General features: G+C 42.8%; 1 protein-coding gene across 1 annotated transcript; it reads left to right on the top strand.

Annotated features, from left to right (window-relative positions):
• The first annotated feature begins 2866 nt into the window (after nt 1-2866).
• LOC127691937 (putative sperm motility kinase W) lies at nt 2867-4393 on the top strand. The gene has a single exon (XM_052191847.1). It carries the CDS (start codon nt 2867-2869, stop codon nt 4391-4393), a length of 1527 nt encoding a protein of 508 aa, XP_052047807.1.
• Nucleotides 4394-27212: the final 22819 nt, after the last annotated feature.

Below are 27212 nucleotides of genomic sequence, written 5' to 3'. Positions count from 1 at the left end.
ACTCATCAAGACTTCATGTATCTGCAAATGTTGACTTTGGCTCCTGTTTATCTGTTTTCTTTCATTTCCCCACCCACTGGACGTGATAAGTACTTCCCATTTTACCAGGGTTCCATCCCCCTGCCTACTCATGACCTGTATGAAAATCTTACACTTGTGCTTGTGGGACCAGCATGTTTGAAGTCACACTTCTCTAGCTCCATGTGTTTTTCTGAAACATTTCCTAAAAAATGTATCCCATTCTATATGTTGCCTGATGATGAAAAAAAATTGAAAGTGTACCTTTTCTCAGTTTTACACACTATTGAAAATTTTGCCAATTATTGTTGCTAGTTGTTGAGACTGCAGTATTGTTTTGCAGTTGTTGGTTTTGCCCTTGGGATTCATGTTTAGTCTTAGATATTTTTATTTATATTCATGTTTATGTTCATTTCCACATTTACGTTTTTCTTTCTTTGATTCTTGTCTCACTTAATACATCCTAACAGCATCCTCACCTCACTCACTCCTCCTTGTTGTCCCCTTGCCTCCTTTGCCTCCCAAGAGCACTCCCTGTTTCCTTCAGAAAGGAACAGACCTCCCAGGGACAGGGATCAAACATGGCAAAGTAGATGAAACAAGATTTTATTAATAATGTTGGATTTTCTTTGAGGGTTATTTTGTACCTATATTATCTCTTTCTTCATTAATTATGACCTAATTTTCATTTTGAAAATCTAGTCTTATTTCCTTCTTTACTTTTTCCTTGTATAAAGCATATATTTTTAAAAATCTTAATTTATTCGCTTTATCTTCTGCTCACTGCCCCTCTCCTGGTCACCCCTTTCCACAATCTTGCCTCACACCCTCTCCCTTTCTCTGTTTCGGTATCCCCCTACGCTGGTACATCAAGTCTCCATGGGCCTAGATGTATTCTTTCCCACTGAGGCCAGAAAATGCTCCCAGCCTAGAATAATACATCTCACATATATGTAACAGCTTTAGAGATAGCCCTGACTCCAGTTGTTCAGGACCCACATGAAGATCAAGCTGCACATTTGCTACATATGAGTGGGGAGGCCTAGGTCCAATTATAGATGCTCTTTGGTTGGTGGTTTAGACTTTGAGAGCCCCAAAGGTCCAGGTTAGTTGATTCTGTTGGTAATCTTGTGGATTTCTTATCTGCTTTGAGGCTCCATAATCCTTTTAAGAGTTTCAAAACTCCATCCACTGTTTGGCTCTGGGTATATACAGCTGAGTCAGCTGCTAGGTGGAGCTTCTCAGAGAACAACTATGCTAGGTTCCTGTCTACAAGTTACATGATATATATTAATCATGTGTTATATAGTATATTTATGATATATTGTAATGTTTACAAATTTATTGGAAACTATAATTATACCATTTTATGATTATAAATTATTGTGGTATATTATATGATGGAATTGTAATAATCATAATTACAAAATAAGTATAATATATGACACTAAATTTATATTGCACTTAAATATTTTACACATAAGCCATTTCATTTTTTATTCACTTTACATCCCAATATCAGCCTACCTCTCCTCCCAATAACCCCTCATATATATCTTCTCCCAATTCTGCTCCAGTTGCTGAGAACACATGAAGACCAAGCTGTACTTATGCTACATATGTGCATGGGGAGTGGGGGACACCTAGGTCCAGCCCGTTGCTCGGGCTTTGATTGGTGGGTCAGTCTCTGAAAACCCCCAAGGCATGCTCTTTATCTCACGAACATTCCATTCTGCCCACCATGTGTTTGTACTGATCCTACGACTTTTAGGAAAGCTCAGGCTCCTCCTTCTTCCTGATACACAGGGAGACAAAAATGTAGCCCATTTCAGCTTGTGGACCTGCTTTTCTTCAAGGAAAACTATGTCTACTTGCAGCAAATTTCCTCATCCCTTAAGAGTTCACTAGTCACAGTGCTTAGTATGTCATCTTCCCCAGAGACCCCTCTTAGGCTATGCTATTGTTCATTTTCTTTGTTACAAACTGTCTTTTGTTCCTGGATGAGGCCATTTTGATTGTGAATGAAGGGCTCTGTAGTTTATTCCTAAAATGGATGTGATATCCAGCAATGTCACGAAGAAACGATTTTCATATATATGTTCACCAAGGAAGCGAGATTATGCTTTCTCTTTTCTTTGTGATTAGTTGGTTGTTGGATGAGGAAAATACTAAGAGGGATGAGTTTGAATGTAGTCCTTTGCTATCTCTTTCATGAAGCAATTTCTGTAAATCCTGGTATATCATTTTTCTCCAATTTTTTATACATTTGGGGCATGCATGATGCTTTGTTGGGAGTTACATTTTTACTACTTCATACTTTTGCTCATGATTCTTGTGTTTACATGTTTTATTTCATCTTAATTCAAAAATTCACACATGTCTAAAATCTTTCATATTTTCTTATTTCTGGAAGCATAAAAATTGAAAGTCTCTGAAAGATTATATGGATTATAGTCATAGTAGAGTATGTGTGAACATCACCTCATTGCTTTCTGTTCTATAAACTATATGAGCTCTCACTTGACCACTCAGGTGAACAGTTTGCATGGTGGTCTTGAAAATATCCAGCTCATTATTGCTGTGATCTCAGCATTTCCCTCTGCACACCCACTTCACTGAAATCATCTCTGATCTTTACTAGGACTCCTCCTCTACCGGTTTGTGTTTGGGATCTTCTGGTACTTATATGTTCTTGAGCATCATTGGGCTGTTTGGGAGATCTCAGATTTCATGATAGAGTATTCATAGTTATAAACCTTCATTAAAAATTGCATTCATTTTTATTTTTAGCCTTGTATGTCCCTGATTTTACACCTGCAATTAGGTGGTTGAACTTGAGCCAAACATCATGGCCAGCCACACGGAAGAGAACATCCTTGAAAAGGATTTCAGGATCTTGTTATCTCTGGGTTGTGGCTCTTTCGGGGAGGTGAAGCTTGCCTGCCACCTTCCCACAAGTGCACGGGTTGCCGTCAAGGTCCTTGAGAAAAACATCAACAATGTGGCTGACATCACTTCGGAGGTGGAGCTCCTTCGATCTCTAGAACACAGGAACATTGTTCGATTCTTTCACAAGATTGACACACTGACAACAACTTATGTGATTATGGAGTACGTGGCAGGCGAAGACCTTGAGCGGTGCCTCAGGGCACTGGGCTGTCTGAAGGAGGAGGAGGCTGTACCTATTTTCCAGCAGGTGGTGTCCGCCGTTCACTTCCTCCACCAAAGACACATTGCACATCGTGATATTAAATTAGAAAACATTCTGGTCGATGCGGCAGGAAATGTGAAGCTTTGTGACTTTGGTATGGCAATAAAAATCACAGAAGGGCAGATGCTGGAGGACATCTGTGGCTCCTTGCTCTACTGGGCCCCAGAGATCTTGGCAAAGAAACCTTATAATGGACTGGCCGTTGACATGTGGAGCTTGGGCATTGTCCTCTTTGTTCTGGTCACAGGGAACTTTCCATATGTAGAAGCCTCCACTGAGGATATGTACAGGACCATCACTACTGCCATGTGTCCCATTCCTTACCACTTGTCGAAACAGTGTCACAGCATCATTGCACGGTTACTCATGGTCCCTACCTGGTACAGGATGACAATACAACAGCTTGTGGAACGACCGTGGCTGGGCCACATTCAAGAACATGGATTGGTTGCCACAAAAGAAATCCTTCCCAGGATCGTGAACACCATGTGCACCATTGGCTATACCTGTGAAGAGATTGTGTCATCCCTAACAAATAGGCAACTCAAAGGTGAAGTAATGGCAACATTTAATATTTTAAAATACCAACTCAGCTGTGGGGACAGCCATCAACAAGTGGAGAAGCCCTGGGCAAACAGAAAGCCTGCAGGTGCCCTTAACCTTCCCCCCTTGAAGAGGAGAGCCAGTGAGCCTGCCTTTTTAACCTGTGTAGAAGCTGAGAAGAGTCACTTTCAGCATGAGGGTATGGAAGGAAGAGGGAAGAGTTGCAGAAGGTACCCAACATTCACCAAATCCTCCTGCATGGAGAAGATACCTTGTTCAGATGACCCAGTGCCAGAAGAAGATGCTCTGACAGCTGGCATCACTAACACTGCTACAGGAGATATTGCAGTCGACAGAAATTCCACAGACAGTCTGCCTGGTGAGCACTTCTCTGCGGTGTCAGCTCAGGATGAAACATCCACAGGGTTTCTGAACATGGGCTTCTGTGAAGAAGAACCATCCACAGGGCCAGAAATTTGCAGTGAGCAGTCTCACGCTGGACCCACAGCTTCTGGATCCAGGTCACTCAGGGCACTGAGAGCTCTGTGCTGTTGCTGTCTTACCTCCTCCACGGTGAGCCCAAGTCCCTGTGTTAGGTGCAACAAAGGAGAGATAGGATAGTGCAGCCCTTCAGGAAACCCAGCTGGGTTTACTGCCCAGATTCACAGTTCCAGTGTGGTTAGGATATGCTATCAAATATCCACTGCAAATGATAAGACAGATCCTCTCATAGGGCAAGAACATACGATGTCTAGCACATTATATGACACAATTCCACAACTTTACCCTTATTCAAATATTTGGAGAGTCGAGTCACAAGCAGATAACATAGCATGAAGCACAGGGTTGGAAGAGACGGAGGACGGAGGACAGTTTGGCTAGAGGGGGAAATTTTCACAGAGGAAAAAGGATGAGAACTATGACAGATCAGGTCAGGTCAGTGCTGAATAAGTCCTGTCTTTGTCAAGGTCACTAATAGAGGCACTTTCATATTTCTTTTTGCTTTGAAGTAGGGAAACTGAAATGGCCTAGTAGGATTTCAGCCTTATGAGGAGTGATGCCACAGCAGAAAGCCAGGAGTACAGGACAACAGACTTCTGTGTCCTTCCAGTGGCCCCATCCCTGCTTGCTGGACAGAATCGTGGCCATAGGACCATCTACCTGATGAGGCTCTACCTCCCCAGCTTCGGGTGTGCTATGGGACTAGTGCCCACAGCATCTAAAACAGATGCCTCTACGACCAGGAATAACTTGTCTTCTGACATAAGGATCCTCATCATCTTGGTCACTTTATCCCCTCCATCTTATTTCGTGTCTGTGTTTTGGGAAGAACTGCAAGAAACACGTAAGTCCCCTGGAAAGGAGGGAGACAGGCGAAAGGAGGTAATGGGAACAATTGGCAAATGGGATGGAGCGGGTAAAAAGAAATGAGAGGGGTGTAGAGTGGGGAATAGATTCTGTCCTTTGGAACTTCCTGTCCAAAAATTGACACGAAAGAGATGTGTATGTTGGCCTAAGGCAGGAATCTGAGGCAATCAAGAGCAGGAACAAACTTCCCATGGAGTACAGCATGGGAGGTAGATCAGCATGGCCAGCCACAAGGAGAGGGAGGGGCCTGCTCTGATGCTTCCTTGAATGGGTCAAGGCACACAAGTAGGATGCTGCCTTGAAGCATCATCCTGTTCTGTGCTGCTGAACTATCATATGGCAGGAAAAAAGGGGCAGCCCTATTGGTCAGTTGAGTCCCATCTTCCTCAGCACTGATCAAGTCTGTCTTCAACGCCAGTAAAAGAGGCCCTTCATGATTTGTTCTGCTTCCTTTGAGGGGAAAGTGAAATGGCAGAGCTGAACTATACCATTGGTGTTGTGTTGTGTAATAAGAGGAATGCAAGGCAGAAATCCGAGGTGCTGTGCAAAATATATCAGGGCTCCAGGTCACAGCATCCACTCTCCAACTATAGAGTCTCAGCTACCATGTGTAGAATCTGTCACCTCACTGGAGCACCTGCACTGCTTGCTGGACTTTCCTAAGGGGTCACCTACAGCATTGTCCTTATAAAAGTCTACATCCCTAGTTTTGTCATGTTTGTGTGAAAAGGCTTCCACAGCATTTCAGACAGCTGCCCCTGGAAACAGAACAGATATGCATGTAGGTCTCAGACTCCACTCTACTTTATTTATTTAGTTTATTATGTATTTTATTAGAATACATTCTTCATTTATATAGATATAGTCATTATTTATTTTTCTTTTATTTTTCTTTTTTTAATTTGATATATTCTTTATTTACATTTCAAATGATTTCCCCTTTCCTGTATCCCCTCCTCCCCGAAAGTCCCATAAGCCCTCTTCCCTCCCCGTTTCCCAATTAAACCCTCCCACTTTCCTGTCCTGGTATCCCCCCACACTGCTGCATTGAGCCTTTCCAGAACCAGGGCCCTTTCCTTCCTTCTTTTTGGGCATCATTTCATATGTGAATTGTTTCTTGGGTATTCTGAGCTTCTGGGTTAATATCTGCTTATCAGTGAGTGCATACCATATGTGTTCTTTTGTGATTGGGTTGCCTCACTCAGGATGACATTCTCCAATTCCACCCACTTGCCTAAGAATTTCCAGAATTCATTGTTTTTAATAGCTGAGTAGTACTCCATAGTGTAAATATACCACATTTTCTGCATCCATTCCTCTGTTGAGGGACATCTGGGTTCTTTCCAGCTTCTGACTATTATAAATAGGGCTGCTATAAACATAGTAGAGCATATGTCCTTATTACATGCTGGGGAGTCCTCTGGGTATATGCCCAGGAGTGGTATAGTAGGGTCCTCTGGTAGTATCATGCCCAGTTTCCTGAGGAACAGCCAGACTGATTTCCAGAGTGGTTGTACTAGCTTGCAACTCTACCAGCAGTGGAGGAGTGTGTTCCTCTTTCTCCACATCCTCGCCAGCACCTGTTTTTCCCTGAGTTTTTGATCTTAGCCATTTTGACTGGTGTGAGGTAAAATCTCAGGGTTGTTTTGATTTGTATCTCCCTGATGACTAAGGTTGAATATTTCCTTAGGTGCTTCTCAGCCATTTCATATTCCTCAGGTGAAAATTCTTTGTTTAGCTCTGTACCCCATTTTTAATAGTGTTATTTGTTTCTCTGGAGTCTAACTTCTTGAGTTCTTTGTATATCTTGGATATTAGCCCTCTGTCAGAAGTAGGGTTGATAAAGACTTTTCCCCAACTTGTTGGTTGCCACTTTGTCCTTTTGACAGTGTCCTTTACCTTACAGAAACTTTGTAATTTTATGAGGTCCCATTTATCAATTCTTGATCTTAGAGCATAAGCTATTGGTGTTCTGTTCAGGAAAATTTCCCCTGTGCCCATGTGCTCAAGGCTCTTCCACACTTTCTTTTCCATTAGTTTCAGTGTGTCTGGTTTTATGTGGAGGTCCTTGATCCACTTGGACTTGAGCTTAGTACAAGGAGATAAGAATGGATCGATTTGCATTTTTCTGTATGCTCCAGTTGAACCAGCACAATTTGTGGAAAAGGCTATCTTTTTTCCCACTGGATGGTTGTAGCTCCTTTGTTAAAGATCAAGTGACCATAATTGTGTGGGTTAATTTCTGGGTCTTCAATTCTATTCCATTGATCCACTTGTCTGTCACTGTACCAATACCATGCAGTTTTTAGCACTATTGCTCTGTAGTACTGCTTGAGATCGGGGATACTGATTCCTCCAGAAATTCTTTTACTTGTTGAGAATAGTTTTAGCTATCCTGGGTTTTTTGTTATTCCAGATGAATTTGAGAATTGCTCTTTCTAACTCTATGAAGAATTGAATTGGCATCGAATCTATATATTGCTTTTGACAAGATGGCCATTTTTACTCTATTAATCCTGCCAATCCAAGAGCATGGAAGATTTTTCCATCTTCCGAGGTCTTCTTGGATTTCTTTCTTCAAAGACTTGAAGTTCCTGTCATACAGATCTTTCACTTGTTTGGTTAGAGTCACACCAAGATACTTTATATTGTTTGTGGTTATTGTGAAGGGTGAGATCTTCCAGGATCTTCTAGTTTTCATCATCTCTGGTGAGAAGTCTGATGTAGTTCTGATAGGTCTGCCTTTATAAGTTGCCTTCCCTTTTTCCCTTACTGCTTTTAATATTCTTTCTTTGCCTAGTGCATTTGCTATTTTGATTATTATGTGCCAGGAGGATTTTCTGTTCTGGTCTAGTCTGTTTGGAATTTGTGGTCTTCCTGTACATTCATGGGCATCTCTTTCTTTAGGGTAGGAAAGTTTTCTTCTATAATTTTATTGAAGATATTTCAACAAATATAATTTTCCCATAACCTGGATTGATTCATAACTTTCATTTGACCTGACATTTAATATTGTTCTGCTACACTATGGCAAATTAGGTAGGCCTTGTAGGGCCTGATGCCAGCTATTTTCTCTAGGATGCTAGCAGCCATGGTACTACATTGTGTCTACTGCCAACTAAGAAGTCAGGCTTAGGAAAAAACATTGGTGATCATGGTGTTGGAGATGCCATCCACCGGTGGAGTGTGGAGTACTAGTGATGTGTTTTGTGAGCTGTTTTTCAGGACACACTCCAGGTCAGGAGCTGTTCACTGGGCTGACACGGCAACTGAACTCCACAGAGAATCCCAAGACCTAATCTGTGTGTATCAAGTACCTGAAGGTAAGACTAAGTACAGTAAGTATCTATTTGTGGTAGAACATGAGTCTCTGACACCTGGTCTTAATGTAGTGAAGAAAAGGAACACAAAGGTGGTTTATGCTAGCATCCCCTACACAGAGAGAAAGTGTTGATTGCTTACTGACAACCAACTGGAAAATGAGGGATGGCAGATGTGTGGCAGGACAGGAACTATCTGCTCCTTTGTACTTTGCAGCCAGCTTCCCTTCTGACCACCTGTGCCTGGGCTTTTATTGAACACTTGGGCATATTGACAGCATTGGCCAAATTTTCTTCCCAGCAATATGATTAGAAGCTTGGCTGTTGATACTTTCTAGACTCTGAATTATCTGGTGAGTCCTGTGTGTACAAAACACAAAGCCTCTTCCACAGTGGGTGAGAGTGATTTTGACTTTTGTGGCATCAGTCAGCTTGTGTTTCTGTTGTGCATCAGTGTTGCACATCAACTGTTGAATGGATGGGAGTTCTATTGCAGTCTCTAAGTAAGATAGGGAAATTTCCTGTCTTGAACTTTTATTTTATATTTTTCTGAGACAGGAATATACTATATAGATTTTTCTTTTCTGTTCTGGAAATCTTTATGTAAAATAGATGTCTCTAAAACTCACAGAGATTTCATATGCCACTGTATCCTGAGTGGTAGGATTGTACATGAGTATGTCCCTGCTTCAAGTAGAATACAGCAGCAATAATAAATTCTTCTAATATTCCAATGTAGAATCATTCCAGTTCTGTGCTTTTATCATTTTGGCATGGAGAGAATTGAACTGGGGGCACTGCCTTCCATTCCATCCAGGGTAGACACTGAACAGGGAGCAAACTTCAAATCTAACCTTCAGAATAGAAGTCTAAGTTCTCCTGGGAATGGATACCTTAAGTTGGGAATTCTGTGTAGAATACTTCTATGGAAAGAAGTTAGTGGGTTAGGGGCCGTGTGTTATGGCTGACACATCTTTAGATAAAAGCCACAGAGTGTGACTCTCTAACTTTGCCTGCCTTCAGTGGATCCCCCACCTGGAGTCCAGGCACAAGTCACATAACATCAACCTGGCAACCCAGGACCCTCTAGACTAGCCAGCCAGTCTGATTGACAGAGTTCCTTTCATCTGAGCCAAGAGGTCACAGATGAGGGCTCAAGGTGAGTCACTGAGACAACTGGTGCCTGTCTGGTATTGTGGAAGGCACAGCTTTCACTTCATGGTCAGCGATGGTGGACGAGAGCATCCTGTTCCCCTGACCCAACACTCAGATACAGTCTGATCAGCTGCTGACTCCCGTGCTCTAGTCTGGCTTTCAAGGGTCCCACACTGCTTTCTTTGCTTGTCAAACCACTTTGGATTTAGTTTTAAACCACAGAAACTTATTCAGCCTGGTGGGCTAATGGGGAACCAGGGATTCAAGAATCTCAGTTCTGAACCACCCAGAGCACTGTGCAGCACACCCTGGAACGCCTGAGATGGGAGAGGTGAACTGTCTGCACCCCAAACATTGCTGACCATCACAGGGAGACCACTGTCCTATTCTGTGTCCTTAGAGCTTTGTCATTTATGTACAGGTTCCTAGCCACCAAACTTCTATTTGAGTGAGAACAAGCCATTTTGTCTTTGGGGAAAGGCTTGTGACACATAGCACAGTCACCTTGATCTGTATCTGTTTCTGGAAAATGTCAAAATTTCATAATTGAGGCTGGGTATATATGCCTTTGTTTCCCCTGTATCCTCTTCATATAATTGTTTCATTAATTTTTCTTTTGAGATTACCTTACTCCATTGAAACAGACACATTAAATGTTTTCCATGGATGTGGTATGAAAATTGAAAAATCTGATTTTAAAACGCCAGTTCCCCAGAAGTTCTTACCTCTATGTAAAATAAAACAAGATGACAAGTTGAGCTCAAGATGGACAGCAGAGGACGAGAAGCAGAGCTTATGGAGACAGCAGGAACTGTAGGAAGTTGTGCAGAATTAGGAGGGCAGAGACCTACTGCCCTACATGGTCCCGTTCACATATCCTCCGTCTTTGAAGGGAAGAGCTCTCTATATTGTGAAACAAGGGGCTTTCTGCTGTGGACTGAGAGAGAAGAATGAAGGAAGAAGGGTCCTGCAGGAAATCCAGAGAGCAGTGCATAGAGGCCTCTATCCAACACAGGAGGAGGTACACCATCTATCAAGGGTTTCTCTGCAGGAAACCATAGTTAACAAGGAAACATGGCCCAGACCTGGCCTCTCACATTTTCAGAGGCACCTTGAGCCAATATCATGTCCAAGCTGCCCGTGAATGTGCTAACTCTGTGGGCAAGCCTGTAGAGAAATACCACAGCAATCCTCATTTCTCTGTCTTTCTCATCAGATTTCCCACATGAGGACAGAACAGCTCCATCTCCACCTCTAGGTCCCCTTCCTGTTGTTGTATTTGCAGCCTGCCTTTATTCCTTTATCCCTTCCATCACAGAAGTCATAGTCCACTGCATGCTGGCTCAGTTTAATCTGTGTGCTAAGGAGCCTTACTGTGTGGAGTTTTATCAGAACTATATCTGCCTCCTAACAGGAGAGTGCCTGCAAGCTGGAGGGAAATGGGCACAAGTATACGTGGAGTACATAGATGCTGCTACATTTTGGAAGGTGAGTAGGGCTTACTTAGCCTAGAACAGTGATAGTAGAAGATGAGCTTTAGGAATCTTGGCTAACTTCACACTGGTCTACAGGTCTGGAACCATGAGTCTGCCCAGGGAAGCCTCTCACCCTCTTTAAGAAAGGTGTCAATGACCTCTTATTACAGAGCATAAAAGGAGAGAGAGAGAGGGGAGGGGAGGGCGAGAGGAAGAGGGAAGAGGGGAGAGGGAAGAGGGAAGAGAGGGGAGAGGGGAGAGAAGGGAGGGAGGGAGGGGGGGAGGAGAGCCATTATGGAATGGCCTCAGAGAACTTGAGATAACTTTATGTAAGTGAGTCTCTGTCTTAAAACATTTGAGGAGGAAGGGTTTTACATAATGAGGTAAGCATCTTCACATCTCTGTTCTGACATTCATTCTCCCATTGGGCAATTACTGCATTTGTATTGCGTTCCAGAGCCTTGATTATAAGAGTTTATACAACCTACTAGAAAAAGCCAGCAAAGATGCACTTAGCCATTTTTCCTTGGTCCATAGCTGGTCTTCTTGTTAGTTAGGGTCCACTTAGGTAGTCTTCGTTCTTCATTCACTTCACCAAAAGCAGGGTCAAGCCAAAGAAGGCTTGAGTAATGTAGCCATCTCAAAGAATCCCAGGAGAGACAGCACAAGTGATTGTTCAGCTACGCCATGTGCCATTGACTCTAAGTATGTGAATTTCACAGTGCAGAAGTCATGCCCAAGAGGCCAGAGAAGTATAATATGGACATTTTGTGTTCCAGCCACTGGAGGGATCATGTTGCTTGCTGCCTTTGACCTGTTACCTAAGAAAAGAGAAGTCAGTTTATTAAGGCCAGGCTCACAGACTCAACACCTCCCTTTCCACTTAGCCTGCCTGATGGAGACACCTGGATAGGCACAGTCAACACCAGGTATTTTTTTACCAGCACCTACCCAAACTCAATCCTAATATTGACCAGTAATATTTATCCCCTGGAGAAGAAATCTGAGTCCCAGAGATGCTCAGTAGCTTGCTCTTTTGGACAGATCATAATTGGCTATTTAAAATACCATCCAGATATTTGACTAAGTTATGATGACTACAAACACACTGTGTCCCTTGTAGTCTTAGTGTCTATACTGGAGTTGAGATCTCTCACTGACCATGCTTTCACTCCTCAGATCTGCAGGTTCTGTTGTATAAGTTCTGTGGTCGAGGATCAATTTCACCATCTATGCATTCTGACTCATCTAGGCAAGTGTTAAAGAAGGCGGTGTACGGAATGCACAGTGTCCAATCCAGACAGATTGTTGGGAAACTTACTTCTCCTCCTGGCTCCTAAAGCCTGTTTATGAGACAGCAGCAGGCATCCAGGCTAGAGAAGTCCCTGAAGACAGCATTTCCTGAGGAGAACCACTGAGTTCTTTCTCAAGTAGGTCACACAAGGAGAAAATGAACGTTATTCCTGGTTCACAAGGTACCGAAGTCCACCTAAAATAAACCTACTCTTGTCTGAAAGGCCACAGGACTTTAGCAGGTAAAAGAATGTTTCTGGCTGCTTCATTGTAAAATAAGAGTTCTCTTGTGGGTGCCTGGCCACATCTTGAAACATTTTCCCAGATAATTCCTGACACACAGGATGTACATACTCAGCATTCATGACACTGCCTGAGGAGAGCATCTCCCACCTACACTTCTCTTGAATGACTATCATTTCATGCCTGAGCTCTAGAGGAGCTCAGAGACTGCATATAACATCTACACACAATATCAGAAGGACATGCTGTGGAAGACAATGCAATAGTTTCTGTTCTACCATCCAACTACACACAACCACTCCGAATTGCTAATGATATCTGGGGACTGTAAAGGTGGATCTCTTTGTGAAAGCCACCCAGTGGGTAGATACACCTGATTAACTGCCCACCTTAGATACTTTGCCTTTTAACTATGAAACCTGCCTGAGCAGATAAAGAATATATCTCACCAGAGCCTTGGCAAATGAATATGCATCCCTTTTGTGCCTCTAGACCGGTTTTCCTGAGAAGGACAATGGCCACGGACCCAAAGTCACAGGCTATCACTTACATGAAGATGGTGAAATTGAAGACATCCTGTTGGACCATATCTCAGTGGTGATTGATAGATACTATTTACAAACAAAAAACATCTGAAATATTTCAATAGAATTCCAAAATCTTCTTTAAATTGACATTCAGAATACTTTGACACATAGCTGTGGGAAACACATATTGACTTGAGATTTTGGGCATGCCCTGTCACTGTTCCTTTTAAGTTTTTTAATAGTTTATTTTTTATTCGCTTTATATTTCATCCACAGCCCCCTCTTTCCTCTGCTCCCAGTCAGAACCTTACATATTTCTCCTCCTCCTACCCCCATTGCCTTCTACTCAGAGAAGGGGGAGCTCCCCTTGGGTACCACTCCACCCTGGGACATCTAGACCCAGTAGCACAACATACATCCTTTTACACTTGATCTATAGACACAGAAAACCCACTTTGATGGCCCAACACCAAATGTAGCAATCAACTGGTCCTAAACTTAGAAGATTGAGGTCTGAAGAGATTCCTTACTCCCCGGCCCTTCCAGTTCTAGCCCTTCCCACACACCTTAGAGATACAGAAAGTGCTACATAAAAAGAACAGTGACTGGACACATATGACTGACCGTAAGTCCCAGCAGCAGACCCACCTAAATCAGGTCAGCTGATCTTGTCAAAGGCACCCAGGGAAATCAAGGCAGAGAAAATGACCTGACTACAAAGGATGCAGAAGAATGATATTAAAACAAATATTAGAAAATGCAAGGGACCAGCCTGTGCTGTACACTGCACACACCTCTGCACTGTTGCATGTCAGGGCCTGACGCACACTTGCTTCCCATGCATCACATATACGTCTAGATGTCTGGTCTTGCCCTGGCAGTTTTCTTCTGACACACACACTCTACATACACTACTAGGTGTCAGTTCCATAAGCCCGTCTCCTACCACTGTAGTCAACACACACCAGTAGGATTCAAGACATGTCATATGTGTCCTCCCCAGGTCCTGTGTTCAAACACCAGTGCAAGTAATTGTGCCAGCCAAATGTCCCCACCTATGACACCTCCCAAATGCATGGTGCAGTACTGGAAACATCAGGACACCTCCCTTACAAAGCCCCATGTACTATCCTGTCTCTAATCTTGCCAACTCTAATCATGTCATATACAATATAAGTCTCAAGACTGCAGGGTTCAGAAATATATGATACATAGTAGTGTATAAGGACTCAGCAAGGTGTCCAGCAAGACCTGAAACTAAGGTATGGTGGCAGGGGATGGCATATCTAGGGAGTCTAATAAATAGTAGTGCATACATGGGTTTGGCAGCAGCGTTAGGGGTATCTAGTAAGGCCTGTGGTGGGAGCAGCACCTGATACAAAGATGATTCATTCAACAGTATAAGGGAGACATTCTACAGTGCCTTACGAACACAGTAGTGTATATTGTGTGGCAGCAGTAGGAACCATGGTCTATGCAGGGTATCAGGGTTCTGTCTAGCAGTGCCTTATCAATAGCAGTATGTATGGAGCAGAGGTGGTGATTATGATGTTATATAGAACAGTGTGTATGTGTGTAGTGATGGGTTACAGATGTTCTGTGGTACCTTCACCTGCAGTGAATATAAAGCTAAGGTCTGTTGTACTGAGGATAGCAGTGCATTTTTGGATTTCATCTGAATGTTAGGTGATTTAGTTAGTCTTCTTTGGAATCTGATATCAAGTAGTCATCTATACTTGGGAAGCATTGAAATGAACTATAGCCTGTAAAGATATAGATACGTTTATATGACATATGAGCCAACAGGTCCTGATAACTAGCAGTTCACATTGACTTAAAAATACCCACATACCCAGGTTTGCAAGAGCTATATGCAACAAGGAACTGCAACACTAAATGTATTAAGTCATGTGTCCTGATGCACACCACCCTGCTTCTGACACAGTCTTCAGTATAAACCCAAGAGAACAATCCTTATGTTTGACCCCAAGGACAACATATTGCTAGGAATCATGCTCTGATGGACACACACCCCTCCATATCACTGCAGCTTCACATTTAGTGGAATGTATTGTATACACTTAATACCCTGCTAGGTCTAGAATTCAGTGCTGGGTAAAAGGACATACCAGACCCCACTGGTTTGAACACTACCACCAACACATGCATAGGTGTCTAGTCCTTCCAGTTATTCCTTCCCTTACAGCTAAAGCTGTAATTATACTGCAACAGGCCAGATCATGATATACCTTCCTACAACCAAAGACTCATACATGGCTAGGTAGCAGGTTCTGCTAGGTATCCAACCACACTCAATGGATTGATATAGTCTTGTATTAGAGCAAAGGAAATTCACAGATGGATCCAGCAATCTAAAGAGCTAATAGCACTGATCCATAAATATTCCAGTAGTACCAGACATGAAATCCCTTCTGTGGAGTGGCCCTAAAACATAATGATAAAGCCACTGATTTTCTTCCAAACCATCATGCTGCTATTTCACCGGTGAGTACCACTTGCCTGGCATGTTGCTACTGTAGCATGCAAGGCCCAGTGCCGGGTGAGAATATTGGTGTTTTTCTCCCCCAGCAACCTCCATAGCATCTTCCAGCACTATAAAAGCTAGCCAGCAAAGAATTTCCTCGTCCTTTTCAGAATAATTTCTCAGTGTTCTCCAGCTAATGTAGGTAATGTCTTTAGCATTAAGGCCTTACCATGTAGTTCTGATGGGCAACCATGAATAAGTCTGGGTTACTGTGATTGCTCTGGTGGCCTGAATGAGAATGTCCCTCAGAGGTTCATGTATATGAATGCTTGGTAGGTGGAACTGTTTGAGAAGTATTAGGAGGTGTGGCTTTGTTAGAAAACTCTGTCACTAGGGTTAGGCTTTGAGGTTTCAAAAGACAGTGCCATTCCCCATGTATGGCTCCCTCTGTCTGCCTCTAATTTGTAGATGAACATATGAGCTCTGAGATGTTCCTACCCTCTTGCTTATCCTTTGCCATCATGCATTCTAACCCTCTGAAATTAGTGCCAAATTAAATACTTTCTTTTATGAGCTGCCTTGGTCAAGCTCTTGTTTTTAAAAGAATTCAATTTTATTTTATGTGTGTTGGTGTGATGGAGTCAGATCCCTGGACAATGAAGTTGCAGCAAGTTGTGAGCTGCCATATGGGTGCTAGAAATCGAACCCAGGTGCTTTGGAAGAACAGATAGTGCTCTTACCCACTGAGCCATCTGTACCACACCAGTCATGGTGTTTTGTCATTTGGCAGTAAGAAACTAAGACAATTTTATGGAGGTATTCTGTGTCTGAATTTAGGCTTTTATTAAATAAACCATGTCTTCTGGGAGTACTATTATTGTCCTCTATATGGTATCTCTGGTTAAGTTACTTTGCACTTTTAAGTTTTTATGTATGGTTTTAACTGAAATAGAATAATATTACATTCCCTCTTTTCTTTCCTTCCCCAACTCCACTCACATTCCCCACTTTCAACTTGATATAATTTCCTTTGATTATTATTTTTACATACATGTATGTATCCATAAATAGCATGTATCATATTATAGACACATAACTTGTGGAGTGCATTTTTGTTATTTGTGTACTTAAGGCACCAGGGCTGACCATAATGTATTAAACAGTGAATAAGGGGGCTCAAACATGGGAAAAGCTAATTCTCCTTTCTCTCACCAATCATTAGCTGCCTGCAGTTCTTTTCCAGGGGTGTATCTACCACATTAATATGTCCATTGATAGTCCCATCATTCTGGTCTTGTTTAGGTTGCCATTTCGAGAAAAAAAACCTTGCCTGACAGCAAGCTTTCTAGTATTCTATCTTTCACTATGCTTTCCCCTCTCTTCTATAATAATACTTGATTCACAGACACAAGAGTTGTGATGCAGATGTGCCCCTTGGTGCTGGGCTCCTCCCCATCTGTTGGTTTATTTCCCCATTCTGTCTAGTTGTGTTTTTCTGTGATTATCTCCATTTTCTGTAAAAAGAAGTTTCTTTGATGAGAGGTGTTGGCTCACTTATCTGAGTATAAGGATATTTAGAGAATAGTAGGGGATTAGGGGATTATACTCGTTTAGCAAACAGGTAGATTATATTTTAAGGTTCATGACCTTACTAGCACTGGGAAGCTACAATGACCAAAAACAGCTTATGAAACAGTTTATTTTGACTTACAGTTCATCTTCAAAAGCAAAAATAAGGCAGAGAGAGAGAGAGAGAGAGAGAGAGAGAGAGAGAGAGAGAGAGAGAGAGAGAGAGAGAGAGAGAGAGAGAAGTGAAGCAAGACCATAAATATTCAAAGCCCACCCTTAGTTATATACATCTTCTATCAAAGCTCCACCTCCTACAATCTCCTTAGTGTCACAAAATGAGTATCAAATGGCCAAATATTGGGGCACATGGGTACATTTGTTATTCAAACCATCATACTTTCTAACCTCTGATTTCCTTCATCATTCTGACATCTCTGAGGGCTTAGATTTTTCAAAGCCTTCTTTAATAAGGATTTTTTATAATTTATTTTCTATATTCTTTGTTTACATTCCAAATGATTTTTCCTTTCCCAGTTCCTCCCTCCCCATAAGTTCCCTAAGCCCTCTTCCCTCCACCCATTCTATCAACCCCCTCCTACTTCTCTGTCCTGGTGCTTTTCAGGACCAGGGGCCTCTCCTTCCTTCCTTCTTGGGAGTCATTTGATATGTGAATTGTGTCTTGGATAGTCAGAGTTTCTGAGCTAATATCCACTTATTAGTGACTGTATTCCATGTGTGTTCTTTTGTGATTGGGTTACCTCACTTAGGATGATATTTTCCAGATCCAACCATTTGCCTAAGAATTCCATGTATTCATTGTTTTTAATTGCTGAGTAGTATTCCATTGTGTAAATATACCACATTTTCTGTATCCATTCCTCTATTGAGGGACATCTGGGTTCTTTCCAGCTTCTGGCTATTATAAATAGGGCTGCTATGAACGTAGTGGAGCACGTGTCCTTATTGCATGCCGGGGAATCTTCTGGGTATATGCCCAGGAGTGGTATTGCAGGGTCCTCCAGAAGTGTCTTGTCCAGTTTTCTGAGGAACAGCCAGACTGATTTCCATAGTGGTTGTACCAATTTGCATTCCCACCAGCAGTGGAGGAGTGTTTCTCTTTCTCCACATCCTCGCCAATGCCTGCTGTTTCCTGAGATTTTAATCTTAGCCTTTCTGACTGGTGTAAGGTGAAATCTCAGGGTGGTTTTGATTTGCATTTCCCTAATGACTAATGATGTTGAACATTTTTTTTAAGGTGCTTCTCAGCCATTTGAAATTCTTCCGGATTAAATTTTTGTTTAGCTCTGTACCCCATTTTTTAAATAGGGTTATTTGGCTCTCTGAAGTCTAACTTCCAGAAATGAACCCACATGTCTATGGTCACTTGATCTTTGACAAAGGAGTTGAAACCATCCAGTGGAAAAAATATATAGCCTTTTCAACAAATGGTGCTGGCTCAACTGGAGGTCAGCTTGCAGAAGAATGCCAATTGATCCATTCTTATCTCCTTGTACTAAGCTCAACTCCAAGTGGATCAAGGACCTTCACATAAAACCAAACATGCTGAAACTAATAGAAAAGAAACTGGGGAAGACCCTTGAGGGCACAGGGGAAAAGTTCCTGAACAGAGCACCAATAGCTTATGCTATAAGATCAAGAATTGACAAATGGGACCTCATAAAATTACAGTTTCTGTAAAGCAAAGGACACTGTTAAAAGGACAAAACAGCAACCATCAAATTGGGAAAGGATATTCACCAACCCTACATCTGATAGAGGGCTAATATCCAATAAATACAAAGAACTCAAGAAGTTAGACCCCAGGGAATCAAATAACCCTATTGAAAATGGGGTACAGATCTAAACAAAGAATTTTCACCTGAAGAAATTCAGATGCCCGAGAGGCACCTTAAGAAGTGCTCAACATTATTAGTCATTAGGGAAATGCAAATCAAAACAACCCTGAGATTTCACCTTACACCAGTCAGAATGGCTAAGGTCAAAAACTCAGGAGACAGCAGGTGTTGGCAAGGATGTGGAGAAAGAAGAACACTCCTCCACTGCTGGTGGGGCTGTAAGATGGTACAACCACTTTGGAAATCAGTCTGGCGGTTCCTCAGAAAACTGGACGTGCCCCCTCTTTCTCAATGTTCACTGAGCCTTAGGTATGAGAGTGTTTTATAGATTATCCCTTGGGACTGAGATCCACATCTCTGTATATTAATAGATTGTGGTTTCTACAGTGGCTCTACCTTTTGCAAAAAGAGTGTTCCTATATTAGGGGCAAAGACTATCTGAGGGTTCAGGGACAAGTATTTATAGATTGTTGTTAGGGGTTATGTTGGCCTAGTGAATTTGTAGTTGTAGATTCTTCACTAATAACTAAGACTTCAGTAGCACTGAGCAGTTAGGTTGGTTTCCAGTACCAGGCATGGCTTCTTTATTGTTGAGTGGGTCTTAAGTCAAATTTGTCCAATTAAGTTCAAGGTATATTCACCATCCTGAACCCTGTACCACGCATGATGGTAGATGTGGTTGATGGGTGTCATAATTGAAGTCTTATTGGTTGCTCTCTTCCTCTGGATGCTTGCATGGTGCCTTCTGGAATCAAGAACGCTAGTCCTCAGGGAGCAGATATTCAGGTCAGTTCTAGCTCAGGGTACTGAAGCCACTTTTATATCTAGGGGTAAACAATAATACCCTCTGCGGGAAATAGTTTACTTTTCAACTATTTTCAAGAACTCACTATTGGGCTGTCTTTCTGTCTTCCTTTCTCCCTGCAGCAAAATATGGAAACCATTGTGTTTCTGAACAGGAAGTTTGGGAGGACACTTTGAGATGAAAAAATTTATGTCTACAGGAAAATCTCACCTCTAGAGCCAGCTTCTCAATGAACTTGTGTAGCATAAGACTGACAGGAGGTATTCATTCCAGTGTCAAAGTGAAGAAAATAGGTTTTGCTGAAGAATCAGAAAAGCAAGAGAGAAGAAATAAGGTCACTTACTGTGCTGTGTATTGATAATGAGGATGGAAAGGGAAAAAGAAAAGAAAATAAAAATGAGGATTGAGGGGAAGTAATGCTTTTTCATAACTCAGAGCATTTTAGGAGGGAAAACTTGATTTTGAAAGGTAGAAGTCTGATATCTTTGGTCATGTCACATGGTTTCCTGTTGTGAATTTGGTTTATTGCTTGTATTATGTTAATTGGGTTCCTGAAATTACATGGGAATCCGCATGTCTACATGTAGGACACTGAGGGACCCAGCTCCCAGTTGACTTTGATTGGTAAATAAAGTTTCTGGGAGCTAATGACTGGGCAGGGAGACATTTTAGGATTCCCAGGCAAGAAACAGAGAGGAATAAAGGCAGAACTGCCATGCTGGGGAAGCAGAAAGATCAGGCCTGAGAAGTGCAGCACACAGAGAGCTAACATGGAAGAGTCAGAGATTGTGGCCCAGGGGGGCTGCAGGCCAGGGCAGCCAGGATGGAGTAGAAGTTTTAGTAAGGTGGTAATTCAGGAATATCAGAGGGGCGAGAGTGCTGCCTGAGGTTTGGGATTGGACCACCACTGAGCTGCTTAGGGCATTATTAAATATAGGGCTGTGTGTGTGTGTGTCTTTTAATTGTGAACCCACAGCACTGGAGCGTGCAGTGAGGAACTCTCGCTGCCGCTGCAGGTCAATCAGAGCAAATTAACCTACTATAGCAACAGCTTCCAGAACCAATGATCAAAACCAAGAAAAATAATTGGCTTTCTCCTTGTGTAACTTGGAATATTATCTGGCTATACTTGGTGTGAGTGCCTAAGTGCTTGAAGGCCTATACTTGCAGTTTTAGTGTGTGCCTACACCTGCATGTCGACAACCTGAAAAACCTGCTGAGTGAATGTCCTCTCACCTACAAAAATACAGTATAATTAATATTCCCCAACTAGCAGCTACTTCTTCCATGCTCTAGTTTAAGATTAGGCTAAGATTAACTATAGGAAAATACCAGACATGTTTTTTTAAGTTCTAAGTCAGTCCACAGATTCCCTGTTACTACTGTGTTATAAGATAACACAGCTGTCTCGACCACCCTCGCCGGCAAGGAATGACGCAACACAGGAAGATCTTCTTCAAGCAGTTTACTCAGGATCCCTGTACTTCTTCTTCTCCCTCCTGTACTTCTTCTTCTCCCTCCTGTACTACTTCTTCTCCCTCCTGTACTACTTCTTCTCCCTCCTGTACTTCTTCTTCTGACCCCGAGAGAATCAGCCCAGCCCTTAAATACTAATAGCCAGCCAATCAGGCTTAGCCACGTAGGCATTGCTGATAGGTTGTATCCACGCAGAAGGCGCAAGACTCAACAGGCTCCACCCAAATAAGGACTTGTTAACTGTTAACAACAGTTAAAGGGCAAGCAGCTCCCTACACACAGCGACACAAATCTATATTGGAATATCTTCCATCTCCTCTTTGCTTTTCTCTCCAGAGAGCCCTTGGGCTTTCCCACTTGTCTTGTTTCCACCCCATTGTGAGCAACTAGGAGGAAAAGAAAGGCCTGTTGGACTCTCTGACAGAACAGTACAGAATCCTGTACCCTGTCCTCTCTCATTAGTGACCACAAGGCAGGACTCCTAGCAGACACTAGTCACTCTTACCTCCCCCCTATGACCTTAGTGAATTCTCTGAGGTGAAGGCTGGCATTCACTCTGTTTTATCCTTTTTGTGCAGCCATGAATCCATAGACTGTTGCCAGTCACAGTTACTGTTGGTCTCCACAGCTCAATGAATCTAATCTAGAAAAATCTCTCACAGACATGCCTAGAACTTGTCTCCTAGATTGCTCTAGATCCTTTCAAATAGACAATATTAACAACCACAAGAAGTAACTCAGCCAAAAATTTTATTTTTAGAAGTACAGAGTCAGCATGTCAGAATTTGGAGTTCCTGATAAGTTAATGGATTTGGGTATTTATTCCAAATTGCTATTCACAGAGCAACATAGTTTGAAAATTTGACAGAATTAAGTCACCTAGAAACTATTTGTTTCATATATGACTGCTAGTCTGGATACTTAAATTATAAACCACATCTTTAAAAACTAGGAAACAAAGTGATAAAGGAATCTATATGCTCAAACCTGTCAATAGTCAAAGTTCAGAGCTGGAAGGCTCAGTTTTTGTACCATTTAACTTTAGAGTTGCTTTTGTCCTATCTCCTGAGTCCAGGCAAAAGCCTGGGAGGCCAAGGTCCGAGCAAAGTTCCCCTACGCTTTGACTGTTAATTGGGTTTGCCAGGTGACTAGGATGGCGGGCGTGTGCGCCCGCGCTCCCTGAAAGCGCCGGGAGAGTCTGCTTTGCTAACAATCACCTGGGCGGGTTGACTCACAGATGGCCCACCAAGCCGCCCAGTTCTTGGGGTCAGTCCTGTGCCTTTTGGGGCCTGGACCCCCGCTTTGTTAGCCTTAGGCTATGCCTGTTACAGGTCTGCCCGCCTGAGCTCTCTGTCGTCCTGCAGGCAAAATGGCGGCGGCGCGCTCGCAGGCCTGGGCAAAAAACCTCCTGGTTGGGTTGGCACCCCGATGGCCCCCCGACCCGCCCAGGGCCTGGGTGCAGGCCAACGCCCGTCGGGCTCAGACCACCGCGGTGTTGGCCTCGGATTATGTTTGTGTACCTCAGTCTGTCCGATTCCTGGAGTACGGAACCAAGATGGATGCTCCTCTCCTGACTGGTGGGAGGCCGAGTTCTGAAGCGGCCTCCGTGCAGGAAAGGCGCCGCACAACTGCAGCTGCTTGCTGTCCGGCTGGTCAGCGAAGGTCAGTGGTCGTGGGCGCAGGGCCTAACTGGTCCCTGTGACGCCTTGGTTCCACTGCTGATGGCCCTTCAGCTGGAGCAGCCACTGCTGCCGCTGCTGCCGCCCTTGTCCTATCTCCTTTAGCCTTCTGCAACAGTCACCACAGGCCTGTTGCTGCTCAGGATTGGCTGCAATGTGTCTCTTTGCATTTGCATCCTGAAGCTTTCTGTTTCCTCCAGCCTATTGCACTGGTTGTCCTCTATCCATTGCAGCTCCGGAAACGGAACTTTGACTGTGATCCTGTGAATGTGTGCCCTCCTTCCTCATCATGCACACACCTCTTTGATAGGTCTCTTGGCTAAACTTACTGGATCAGCAGTTGGTTTCAGTAGAAGACCTATCCATGTTAGTACCTAAGAATGATTGCACAGGAAGTTTAAAAACAACAAAGTGAGACAGATTGTCTATCTTCTTCTGCCTCCTGAGTGTTGGATTAAAGGCATACACCACCATACCAGGCAAACATAACTTTTTATGTGCTGTTCTATATTTTATAAGGCTTACTCTACTCTACTTTTTTATTGAGAGCTATGACCTGTTATAGAACTCTACATGTTTTGTTTTTGTTGAACAACAATTTTTTCTTTTCTTTAAAATGGTTTATTTGTGTAGCATTGGCTCTCCTAGAACTTTCTTTGTAGATCTGTCTGATCTCTAATTTAGAAATCTGCCTGTCTGTGTCTCCTGAGTGCTGGGAGTAAAGGTTTGTTCCACACACTGGGCAGCCAAAGCTTTCTTAATTGTACATAAATACAGAAGCAGGAAGTCCTAAGGTGTCTTTGCTCTCTGGGTTTATGTCAAGACAGACTATTTTTGTTTGTCCTCATTTTGTCAACCTGAGTGATCAGAAGATTAGTTTTCGTTTTTTCCAATATCAATAAGAAGAGGAAGATGAAAAGAATGGTTGATTCTAAGGATCAGACGAGGCAGTCTACAGAGTATGCCATGGAACAGCTTTGGAATGCTCATCAAGAACTTTATTTTGGGCCTGGAGATGGCTCAGCCATTAAGAGCACTTGCTATTCTTGCAGAGGGCCCAGGTTGGGTTCTCAAGGGTCACATGACGGTTTACCCCCCTTTGTGTAACTCCAGCTCTGTGGGATCCAATGCCTTGGCTCCATGGGCATCAAGTCTGTGCCAGATTAGATACATCCTCTCCCACTGATGCTAGACATAGTAGCCATGAAGGCTAAGCTGCCTGTCTGGTACATGTATTCCAGGGTGCCTTGTTCCAGCCTGTGTATGTTCTTTAATTGGTGACTCAGATTCTCAGAGCTCCCAGGAGTCCAGTTTTGTTGATTCTGTTTGTCTTCCTGTGGGGTTCTCATCAATCCTCCCCCTTCTTCCACAAGTGTCCCTGACCTTCATCTAATATTTGGCCGTCAGTATCTGCTTCTGTTTCAGTGCACTGCTGGGTAGTGTCTTAGAGGATTGTTGTATTATGCTCCTGTCTACAGGCATAACAGAGTATTAATAATGTCAGGATTTCCCCTTCACAGCAGGTATCAGTAACAGGTATTTTGTTGTTGTTGTTTTTTGGATTTGGTTTTTTCAAGACAGGGTTTCTCTGTATAGCCTTGGCTGTCCTGGACTCACTCTGTAGACCAGGCTGGCCTAGAACTCAGAAATCCTCCTGCCTCTGCCTCCCAGTGTGCTGGGATAGCAGGCGTGCGCCACCACCGCCCAGCAAGTAACAGGTATTTTATTGAGCATTTTTGCTTCTATGGTTATAAAGGATAATGGTCTGTATTTTTTTTTTTTGTTGGATCTTTGTGTGGTTTAGGTATTGATAGCAGTCTCGTTAAAAAACACCCTTTGCTTTGGTTACCACTTTGTGGAATAATTTGAATAGTACTGGCATTAATTTTGAACAATGTCTGGCTGTGGTCTCTGTATCTGTTTTTATCTACACTGACCTATGGAGTATAGCAGATTTTTTTTTTTTAACCAAACTAGACTCTGGTTCTTGCTTACCCAGGAAGTGTTGGGTATGGCTTCCTTCTTGTTCAGTGGACCTTAAGCCAAATCAGGCATTGGTTGGTTACTCCAAATTCTGTGTCCCATTGCCCTAACATTTGTAGGGTTGGCAGATTATAGGCAAAAGATTTTCTGGCTAGGTTGATGTCCATATTTCTCTTTTAGTAGCTTGCAGAGTACCTTTCTTGCAACAAAGAGACAAGAACATAGCGGGGAAGCCTCTATGTAGGCACCAGGTTGATTTCTCCATGTTCAGTGAGTTGTGTTGGCATTGTCCTCAGCATGGGGGACTCTGTCAGTTTATCGAGAGCAACCTTTTTTTTTCTTGGCAGCAGCCTGGGTTGTTTGAGAATTTCCATGGGATCTTCCAGCCAATAACTTAAGTGAATGCAATGCAGTCCCACTGCTAGAAGCCTTACCTGGCTGCCAGAGATGGCTGGTTGAGTCTCTATATTCCCTATTTCTAAGAGTCCTCATTAGGATCTTCTTTATAAATTCCAGAAAGTTTCTACTGCACTACATCCCCACAATATCCCCAAATGTCCCCAAACCCCAGTCTTCTCTCCCAGCATTTGGCACTCTCTTCCACCCCAACTCTACCTGTCATTCTGATGAACCCCCTTCTATAACTCCCACCTCCACCTTCTCCCATCCCCACCTGCCCCTGCTCCACATGTAAAATCCATTTTATTTCCTTCTCCCTGTCTAGGTCTCTCTACTTAACCTAACCTCTCTGGGTCTAAAGATTATAGCTTGATTATCATTTCCTTTATGGCTAATATCCACTTATAAATGAATAAATATCATTTGCCTTTTTGGTCTTGGTTATGCTGTTCAAGATGAATTTTTTCTAGTTCTTTGCTTTTGCCTGAAAATTTCATGATGTCATTTTTATTTTTATTTTTATTAGATATTTTCTTTAGTTATATTTCAAATGTTATCCCCTTTCTGGTTTTCCCTCTTGCTATCCCCTATCCCACCTCCCCTTCCCCCTGCTCACCAACTCACCCATTTTCTTTTTTTTAAATTGGTTATTTTATTTATTTACATTTCTTTTTATTTTTAAAGATTTATTTATCGTATTTATATGAGTACACTGTAGCTGTCTTCAGACACACCAGAACAGGGCATCAGATCCCATTACAGATGGTTGTGAGCCACCATGTGGTTGCTTGGAATTGAACTCAGGACCTCTGGAAAAGCAGTCAGTGCTGTTCATCACTGAGCCATCTCTCCAATCTTTATTTACATTTCAAATGTTGTCCCCCTTTCCAGTTTCCCCTCCACAAACCCCTAATCCTATATCCCCTCCTCTTTGACTCTATTAGGGTATTACCCCATCCCCCACTCCCCATTCCCATCTCACCTCTCTAGTGTCCCCTTAACACTGGGGTATCAGGTCTCCACAGGACCAAGGGCCTTCCCTCCTATTGAAGCCAGATATAGCAATCCTCTGCTACATATGTATCTGGAGCCATGGGTCCCCCCCCCATGTGTACCCTTTGGTTGATTTAGTTCCTGGGTCCTCTGGGTGGTCTGGTTAGTTGATATTGTTCTTCCTATGGGGTTGCAATCTCTTTTAGATCCTTCAGTCCTTCTTTTAACTCTTCCATTGGGGTCCCTGGGCTCAGTCTGATGCTTAGTTGTAAATATCTGCATCTGTATTGGTCAGGTGCTGGCAGAGTCTCTCAGAGGACAGCTATATCAGGCTCCTGTCAGCAAGTACTTCTTGGTATCAGCAACAGTGTCTTATAATAGTGTCAAATAAGGTTTGGTGTCTGCAGGTGAGATGGATCCTTAGGTGAGACGGTCTCTGGATAGCCTTTCCTTCAGTCTCTGCTCCATATTTTGTCTCTGCATCAGAATTCTTAAACTGCTTTCTGCTGTCCAGGGATGTTGTCAATTTGGGGGCACAGTTCATCCTCATCGTGAGGACACATTCAATAGTTGTAATCAGGCTACTCTGAGCCACCAGTTGGTAATCCTGTAAGAAGAACTGATTAATTGTTTGGTTGGAAATTTTTTGGATTTGTCGTTTGAGGTGTGTGGAGAAGAGGTTGATGAAGCAGGGTGCAAATAATAAAAGCAGAAAAATGAGCAGAAGAAGGGTCAGGAGGACAGTTTACATTTCCATATGTGGTTTTCAAAGGCCCAGGCATTAAAAGCCTTGAGTTGTTCCTTTGTTTTTGGA

The sequence above is a fragment of the Apodemus sylvaticus genome, chromosome 9, assembly GCF_947179515.1.
Source record: "Apodemus sylvaticus chromosome 9, mApoSyl1.1, whole genome shotgun sequence".
Taxonomy (NCBI): Eukaryota; Metazoa; Chordata; class Mammalia; order Rodentia; family Muridae; genus Apodemus; species Apodemus sylvaticus.
This window is presented reverse-complemented; position numbering and strand designations above follow the sequence as displayed.